The sequence below is a fragment of the Maniola hyperantus genome, chromosome 26 (assembly GCF_902806685.2).
Source record: "Maniola hyperantus chromosome 26, iAphHyp1.2, whole genome shotgun sequence".
In the NCBI taxonomy this organism is placed as follows: domain Eukaryota; kingdom Metazoa; phylum Arthropoda; class Insecta; order Lepidoptera; family Nymphalidae; genus Maniola; species Maniola hyperantus.
In genome coordinates, this window is record NC_048561.1 from 2954789 (window position 1) to 2964071 (window position 9283).

At 39.7% G+C, this 9283-nt stretch overlaps 1 protein-coding gene and 1 long non-coding RNA gene across 4 annotated transcripts in view; both read right to left on the reverse strand.

The window, feature by feature from the left end:
* Positions 1-381: 381 nt before the first annotated feature.
* Positions 382-9258, reverse strand: LOC117994416 (dihydrolipoyllysine-residue succinyltransferase component of 2-oxoglutarate dehydrogenase complex, mitochondrial-like). Of its 2 annotated transcripts, none has more exons than XM_034982323.2 (3): positions 9110-9258; positions 6704-6952; positions 382-5520 (listed from the first exon to the last, which is right to left on the reverse strand). In XM_034982323.2, exons 2-3 carry the CDS (start codon positions 6924-6926, stop codon positions 4358-4360), a joined length of 1386 nt encoding a protein of 461 aa, XP_034838214.1. In that variant the 5' UTR covers positions 6927-6952; positions 9110-9258; the 3' UTR covers positions 382-4357. The 2 variants fall into 2 exon arrangements, with proteins under 2 accessions (XP_034838214.1, XP_034838215.1); XM_034982324.2 differs by having other exon boundaries at positions 8936-9215.
* LOC138404198 (uncharacterized) overlaps positions 382-9283 on the reverse strand; it is a 60517-nt gene continuing 51615 nt past the window's right edge. For both annotated transcript variants that reach the window (XR_011238217.1, XR_011238216.1), the window contains one exon: positions 382-1619. This is a non-coding gene — a long non-coding RNA (uncharacterized lncRNA). The remainder of the gene's footprint in view (positions 1620-9283) is intronic.

Genomic DNA, 9283 nt, shown 5'->3' on the forward strand with positions numbered 1-9283 from the left:
AAAACTACCTGACTATTCATAAGTACTTGTAAAAAGTTTACATGAATAAAAAAACATTCTATTCTATACTATGGTATAGACAAAAAAGTTAAAAGTCGCCCACCCGTGCGAAGCAGCGTCAAGTAAAATTAATAAAAACAGCCAAGGATTTAGAGGAAAAATGTATTTTTATTATTATAATTATTATTTATTACTTAACAACTGGATAAATAATACAAGCGAACGGACGTGTTCAATAAATACAAAACAAAATACAGACGCGATAAGGTCCTGGTCAAACACGACGCGTGGCGACAATCGGCGCGTCCTCACTGGACGTTACGTTATTGAGCTAGTTTTGGTTACTACTTTATTTCCGCGACTTTATTTGCGTGGCTAAGCAAATCTAATCAAGATCTTGTAAAAATTAATTTTTACAAGATCTTGATTGGATTTGCGTAAAATCCTTACTTTAGGTTTTGTAGAGCTGCTCAAAGAATATTTTACTCCATATTCAAACCAGCAGCCCCCCCATTGTGTAAGAAAAAGGTATGCATCGTAATCAACAGTTCTCAATTCCACTGATTGGTTGGTTGAATTTGCTGTTCACAGCCAATCATTGGGCAGAATTTTATGAATTACGATTTCCTTACACAATCGGGGGGCAGTTTAAGCTGCGCAAGTCTGTCAGTCAGTCACAATACTCGTTTATATGTATAAAAGATTAACTGAATGTAACAAAAATAATTTAATGAATATTTATAAGATTAAATAAAAAATTAAGATAATTAATCCATCTTAATACAGTTCAATCAGAACTTCTACAAACCGCTGCCGCTTCGCGTTGTCTATGACCAGAACTTTAAAAAACAAAACGCATCCATACATAAGTAAATGTCTCTACTAACATTAGTTTTAATTAATAACTTATAACGCGTAAAATTTAACTTCTCACGCGCCATTTTAACTTTTTGTGTCAAATTTCATGACAAAAGTAAGATTTTAGTCCTTATTTTAAAGGTGAGCTGCACTTTTGACATGACAGTTGACCCATAGAGTCAAAATGGCGCGTGAGGGGTCATTTTGTACGGACTATACATGATTCGAAGATTGTTCAACTACCCTCCACATTAAAATATCAGATTTATAAAACGAATCTCAAAAAAAATAAAAAATGTTTCGTCGCGTAAGTTGACAAGCTCTAACATTTATTGCCATACTTTTAACTAAAAATCTAAATATATAAAAGGAAAAGGTGACTGACTGACTGATCTACCAACGCACAGCTCAAACTACTGGACGGATCGGGCTGAAATTTGGCATGCAGATAGCTATTATGACGTAGGCATCCGCTAAGAAAGGATTTTCGAAAATTCAACCCCTAAGGGGATGAAATAGGGGTTTGAAATTTGTGTAGTCCACGCGGACGAAGTCGCGAGCATAAGCTAGTTAGTATATATATATATATATATATATCATCGGTAAATACTAAATGACTGCAGTCTTTTATAATAAAATCCCGCAAACTATTTTGGACTTACCTTTGCACAAGTTTAAAAAATCTTTTAAAAATATGCTCCTGAAAAAAGCATATTACACAATCGAAGATTATCTAAATGATAAAAGAGCGTGAATTTGACCTGCAGCTCGTTCCAGCAACGCACAGGACTGCAAATACTATTTTATACATGGCATAATCTTGTACCTATATCAAATATTTGAAAAGAGCAACCGCCGAGTTTCTTGCTGGTTCTTCTCGGTAGGAAAGGCATTCCGAACCAGTGGTAGATGCATCCGACGATTCGAAAGTACTTGTAAAAGTTTATTTGAATAAAAAGATTTTTATTTATTTATATGTTAAAACTAGAGTCTTTACTGTCAACTTATGAGACTTTAAACATAAGAAAGAAGGTTACTTAAAACTGTCATCCTTTAACTAAAAAGCTGTTAACTACAAAAACAAGGGAGTTTTCAAAACGAATTTTCATAAAATCATCATGATCAACCCATCACCGGCTCACTACAGAGCACAGGTCTCCTCTCAAAGTGAGAAGGGTTTTGGCCATAGTCTACCACGCTGGCCATGTGCGGATTGGTAGACTTCACACACCTTTGAGAACATTATGAAGAACTCTCAGGCATGCAGGTTTCCTCACGATGTTTTCCTTCACCGTTAAAGCAAGTGATATTTAATTAATTAAAACACACATAACTCCGAAAAGTTAGTGGTGCGTGCCCGGGATCGAACCCCCAACCTCCGATTAGAAGGCGGACGTCCTAACCACAAGGCTATCATAGCTTTTTCATAAAATAATACTATGAAAAATCAAGGTATATGTATATGCCGTATAATAATATGCTATAATATACGCTGTTTTCTTATGTATTTTATTTTTTGATTTGGCTTATATAAATGGCTTGGCGGCACGGTTTTGCCGGTAGGGTGGTAACTAGCCACGGCCGAAGCATCCCACCAGGCCAGACATTTAGAAATTATAAAATTCCAAGCCCCTGCCAGGAATTGAACCCGGGACCTCCCACTAATAAGACCACAGCGCTTACCACTGCGCCAGGGAGGTCGTCAAAAGTTTATCAGCTTAAGTTAAAGGATGGCATAAAAGTAAATGGTAACTAAGTAAAATACAATTTCGAATTTCCATCGCTGAAGGGTTAAATACTGTTGGTGTCACGTAAAAAGAGCTCTGGATATTGGTTGATTGACGAACCAATCGTGCGGCAGCGTTGTCACCCCACCAAATAGATGAATCATCCACTACACAGATTTATTTAGTAGATAAGCTAGATGCTCGCGACTTCGTCCGCGTGGACTACACAAATTTCGAACCCCTATTTCACCCCCTTAGGGGTTGAATTTTCAAAAATCCTTTCTTAGCGCATGCCTACGTCATAATAGCTATTTGCATGCCAAATTTCAGCCCGATCCGTCCAGTAGTTAGAGCTGTGCGTTGATAGATCAGTCAGTCAGTCAGTCACCTTTTCCTTTTATATATATAGAAGACTAGATGATGGGCCTTTACGAATCCCGTGGGAACTCTGATTTTCCGGGATAAAAGTAGCCTCCATCCCTGGGATGTAAGTTTTGTTCCAAATTTCATCAAAATCGTTTTAACTATTGGGCTATGAACAGCTAGCAGACAGACAGACAGACACACTTTCACATTAATAACATGAATATGGCTCACTCACTATCCATATTATAAATGCGAATGTTTTTTTTTTGGTTTGTCATTCAATCACGTCGCAACAGTGCAATGGATCGAAGTGATTTTTTTGCACAGATATAGTTGACAAGAAATAAATCAACAAACAAACACACTTTCACATTTATAATATGGGTAGTGATAGTCTAAATTTATAAAAGGAAAAGGTGACTGACTAACTGACTGATCTATCACCGCACAGCTCAAACTACTGGACGAATCGGGCTGAAATTTGGCATGCAGATAGCTATTATGACGTAGGCATCCGCTAAGAAAGGATTTTTGAAAATTCAACCCCTAAAGGGGTGAAATAGGGGTTCGAAATTTGTTTAGTCCACGCGGACGAAGTCGCGAGCATAAGCTAGTACGGATATAAACTAAAAGCTCTTTATACGTGAACCCAACTATAAAGCGAGGTTTAGACTAGCAAGAACTTCTTGCAAGTCATTCCGCGGCTTTGCCGTTAGAGTGGTAACTAGCCACGGCCGAAGCCTCCCACCAGACCAGACATTTAGAAATTATAAAATTCCAAACCCCTGCCAGGAATCGAACTCGGGACCTCCCACTAATAAGACCACAGCGCTTACCACCGCACCAGGGAGGTCGTCAAAAATTTATAGCGAGGTTTAGACTAGCAAGAACTTCTTGCAAGTTATTCCGCAATTACTTGCAGAACTGTTTACACTACGAGCAATATTGTACATGTACATACACTTGTGACTTGCAGCAAGTCCAGCAAGTTACAGAACTTGCGGAAGTGAGCTTGACGTGATTGTTTACATGGTAGGAATGGCTTGCAGAAGTCAACTATATCAAATATTTGAAAAGAGCAACCGCCGAGTTTCTTGCTGGTTCTTCTCGGTAGGAAAGGCATTCCGAACCAGTGGAAGATGCATCTGACTATTCGAAAGTACTTTTAAAAGTTTATTGGAATAAAAAAGATTTTTATTTTATTTTATGTTTAAACTAAAAGGCCGGCAACGCATCGGCGGTTCCTCTGGTGCTGAAAATGTTTATGGGCGGCGGTAATCACTTAACATCAGGTGATCCGCCTGCACCTTTGCAGCGAGCAGGAGCAGCAAAGGAGCATCCCTATTAAAAAAAAAACTACTGCAAGTTTTGTTGATAATCTAAACCTCGCTTAACACTACCATATTTTACAAGCCTGCAATGATAGTGGCGGGGTCTTCCACTCCTTCCTTGATCTTCCTCAGGAACATCACCGCTTCACGACCATCTACCAGTCTGTGGTCATACGTCAAGGCGATATACATCATAGGTCGTATAACGACTTGACCGTTCAAGGCGATCGGTCGTTCGAAGATCCCATGCATCCCGAGGATAGCAGACTGAGGTGGATTCACTATCGGGGTACCCAATAACGAACCGAACACACCACCATTGCTTATAGTGAACGTACCACCATCCATTTCTTCAATCGTTAACTTCCCTTTCCTTGCTTTCTCAGCTAAATCAGCAATGGTTAACTCGATATCCGAATAAGTCATAGTTTGTACGTTTCTAACGACTGGGACCACTAGGCCTTTAGGTGTTGCTACTGCAACAGATATGTCCACATAGTCACGGTATATTATTTCGTTGCCTTCTATAACAGCGTTGACTACTGGTTGGTCCATTAATGCGTTGGCGGATGCTTTAACGAATGGAGACATAAGTCCAAGCTTCACTCCGTGTTTCTTCGTGAAGGCATCCAAGAATTTCTTTCGGAAAGCCATTATGTGAGACATGTCTATCTCGTTGAAGGTGGTGAGTAAGGCGTTGGTGTCTTGGGCCTGCTTGAGTCGTTCAGCGATACGTTGCCTCATACGGTTCATCTTGACTCGTTGCTCGCTTCGTGTACCGACTATTTCTTTGCTGTAATCGGATGGGGGTACTCTAACGGATGCGGTTTCTATTGCTTGTGCGTGACGGATGGCTGCAACGGGGATGGATGAGGCTGGTGCTGCTTTAGGGGGTGCTGGAGCTGGTTTGGGGGGTGCTTGGGGTGTAACTGGTGGTGGTGGTGGGGGTGGTGGTGCTGCAGCGGCTGGTGCAGGAGGAGCTTCAGCCTTAGGAGCTTCAGCCTTAGGAGGTTCAGGAGCTGGAGCAGCGGCTTCTTTCTTTGGAGCAGAACCGGTTATCTCCAACCTGAAGAGTTTCTGACCAGCCTTGACGGTTTCGCCGTCTTTCACGTAGATTTCTTTGATGATTCCGTTGTCAGGCGCCATGACGGGTATAGCTGTCTTGTCCGTTTCGATTTCTAGGACGACTTCGTCCGCTGCGACCGCGTCGCCGACTTTTTTGTCGAGTTTCACGTCACCTGTAACGAAAAGCACCGTCATTTTAATCTCAGGACGTGTTAAAATTATAACCTACTAACTGATGCCCGCGACTTCCTACGCGTGGATTTCGGTTTTTTAAAATCCTGTGGGAACTCTTTGATTTTCCGGGATAGAAAGTAGCCTATGTCACTCTGCAGGTTATTAACTACTAGCTGATGCCCGCGACTTCGTCCGCATGTAATTAGGTTTATTTAAAATCCTATGGGAAGTCTTTGATTTTCCGGGATAAAAAGTAGCCCATGTCACTCTCCAGGTCTTTATGTATACCCATGCAAAAACTCACGTCAATTGGATGCTCCGTTGCGACGTGATTGAATGACAAACCAACAAACAAACACACTTTCACATTTTAATATGGGTACTATCCACTATATACTAGGGTTGGCGCAGATTGGCGTTAGATAGGAAAAAATGGAGAAGTCTAGAGGAGGCCTATGTCCAAAGAGGACAACCTGATCTGTAAATTGCTGGTGTTACCAATTTTTAGAATAAATTATATAGGATAGGATAATTAAATAATAGGAAATAAGAAATTAGTAATACGGTTAGTTAGTAATATAAGATGTATAATTAGTGTATCAGAGAATAAAGGCTATTTTATTTATTTATTTATTTTATACTATCCATTAGCTGATGCCCGCGACTTCGTACGCGTGGATTTGCTCTTTGATTTTCCGGGATAAAAAGTAGCCTATGTCACTCTCCGGGTTTATAACTATACCCATGCAAAAAATCACGTCAATCGGATGCTCCGTTGCGACGTGATTGAATGACAAACCAACAAACACACTTTCGGATTTATAATATTAGTGATTAAATTAGAAATGAGGAGATCCGTAGGAGAACTAGAGTAACCAACATAGCTCAACGGGATGCGAAGCTGAAGTGGCAATGGGCAGGGCACTTAGTTCGTACAACCGATAGACGTTGGGGTCCCTAGGTGCTGGAATAGCGACCTCGCACCGGAAGACGCAGCGTTGGAAGACCCCCACTAGGTGGATGGACGACATCAGACGAGTCGCAGGGAGCCGCTGGATGGCGGCGGCGCAAGACCGTGGCGTGTGGAAGTCCCTACAAGAGAGCTATGTCGAGCAGTGGACGTCTATCGGTTGATGATGATGATGATGATGATGATGAATATTAGTGGTTCATCTTAGTTACCTTCGGATACAGAGTCAGGGAAGCTGGGTGTCATGACTTCCTGCTCAGCATAGCAAGGGTTGGTGAAGTGTATGGAGGCCACCTGCTTGCGAGCCAGCACCCGGGGCTTGAGGAGCTGGTTAGCGGAGTACACCCCACAGATCTTGGGCACCTCCATCGACCGGTACCGGAAGCCCTGCCTCCGGTATATCGTCTGAAGGTGTCTTGAGCAGCGTCGCAACATTTTCGGTTGTGCTATCTCTGTTTGCCCTGTAATTATAAGAAAATATGTTATGTTAATCATGAGATAGTAGGCGAGAAAGAGGCGATCTAATGGAAACTTGCAAAATACTAAAAAAACTATTATAATGTCCCAAATTTTGAGAGCATGTATTCGAGAAGGAGCAATCCTAGATTTATGGGACATGATATGAAGCTACAATATCAATTGCCATCGTCAAATCCATTAAAACACTTTCTGACCAACAGAGTTGTTCACATATGGAATAAATTGCCTAAGGATGTGGTTATGTCAAGTTCTGTTAACCAGTTCAAGAATAGATTGGACAAACATTTGGAAGACTCGAAGCACTTCTGATATAGACGCATCAGCGAAAGCTGCTTAGTCTATTAATAATAGTAATAATAAAAACAATGTAAAAAAAACTGACTGTACTATGGAACCCTCGGTGCGCGAGTCTGACTCGCACTTGGCCGGTTTTTAAGCCTTACATGACTTTTATGTACTGAATTACATAATATCATACAATTAGTTATACAGAATTATGGAACGAAATTCTTTGTATTGTTGTTCTGTTGACTTGTTAATAAGAAGAGTCAACTATTATTTAGAAAGGGACTTATAACACCAAATAGTTGACTCTTCGTCAACTATTTGGTGTTTGTATTGTTGTTCTGTTGACTTGTTAATAAGAAGAGTCAACTATTATTTAGAAAGGGACTTATAACACCAAATAGTTGACTCTTCGTCAACTATTTGGTGTTATAAGTCCCGCAAATTGCTATTGCGCTGGAACCATGTCTCATTAACATCGAAATGACGTCAAAATGACAGCCGAAATAAAAATATACTTACTATCATCTCGAAACTTCACTCTAGTGCTGACGTCACTAAAATGGCGGCCACGCGATTAGCAATTTGCGGGACTTATAGTAATAGCGATGGGCATGATTGCTAACTTTAAATCATTTTGATGAAATAATTAATTTTTCTTCACAGCAATATCACAGGTGCGTTGATAGATCAATCAGTCGGTCAGTCACCTTTTCCATTTATATATTAGATTGTAATGGGAACATTATTCATTCAAAGCATGTCTATTGAAGGTGAAAATACTACAATGTGTTTTAATTGGCAGTCTTCACTTTAGATAATACTAGCAACCCGCCCCGGTTTCACATGGGTGCAACGTAGATACTAATGTGGTGTCAGATATCTACTCGTGTGGTGTCAGTGAGGAGATTATTATAGGCGCCGAGGCACCGCCGTAAATCATAAAATTTAGTATTGTGAGCCAACCTTCAAAGATACATGTATGCTATCACGGACTTTTTTGTAAAACTTTTTAAGAGAAACAATTTCAATATACATTGTTTTCATGTAACTTTGACCATTTAGGCAGCGCACGCCTCGGAAACTCACAAATGAGAGGATTTTTTCCGACCTAATTCACATTATTTCAATTTCCCTAGGGATCTCTAATTTTTTGAGAAATAAACTATACCTATAAACCTTCCTCTTGAATCACTCTATCTATTGGTGAAAACCGCATTAAAATCCGTTGCGTAGTTTGAAAGATCTACGTGTTCATACATACATACAGACGGGGGAAGCGACTTTATTTTATATGTTACAGTTTTATTATAAGTATTGATTAAGTAGAGATTTGTCTTTTTATATATGTATACTTACTATCGTAGAAATTAGCTTAATAATCTAGGTTTTGAAAATAGAACATGCAAATTACTTTTGTCAATACCACCTGCTAAAGTGATCCTATCAAGTACCTAGTTTTTATCTACTTATTAAAAACTTAAATAGGACGCAAACCAAACATACAATAATAGACAACCAAAAACAAATAATAAATTGGTGTTACGAGATAACAAATAATGACAAACATGATAAAAATGCTTTCGCTCAAACATATGTGAACGCAATTTTCAAGGTTAACCAATGTAATATTTCGTACTTCTAGTGTTAGATAGTAAGAGATAAATGTGCATTCTTACCTTTATTTGAGGTAAACAATTCCTACCACTGACCGATATGCTATTTTGAGGTAAAATTGTTACATAAGCGCAGATCTCATGACACTGGGTGCACCGTGAAAATCGTACTTAAAATCGATTTTAGTGTATTGGCAACATATAAACTAGCACAGTGATAAAAAACTAATACTTCACTTTAATTGATACGCTGCTTGCTTGAGAATTTGAGGTCCCAAGATCTACATTAATTTCACCATGGGGCCGGGGTGTTCGGAATTTTTTTCAAGAACTTCAAAATCCAGTTGGCGGTAGGTAGGGCAAGGTAGGTACCCTAGGTACCTGTCATGTGGATTGTGGAACCATAGATGA

Coding starts and splice junctions, on each gene's coding strand:
- LOC117994416 (XM_034982323.2), bottom strand. CDS start 6,926: ATGTTGCGACGCTGCTCAAGACACCTTCAGACGATATACCGGAGGCAG. Junction 5,521..6,703: donor CCCTGACTCTGTATCCGAAG/GTAACTAAGATG, acceptor TTTTCGTTACAG/GTGACGTGAAACTCGACAAA.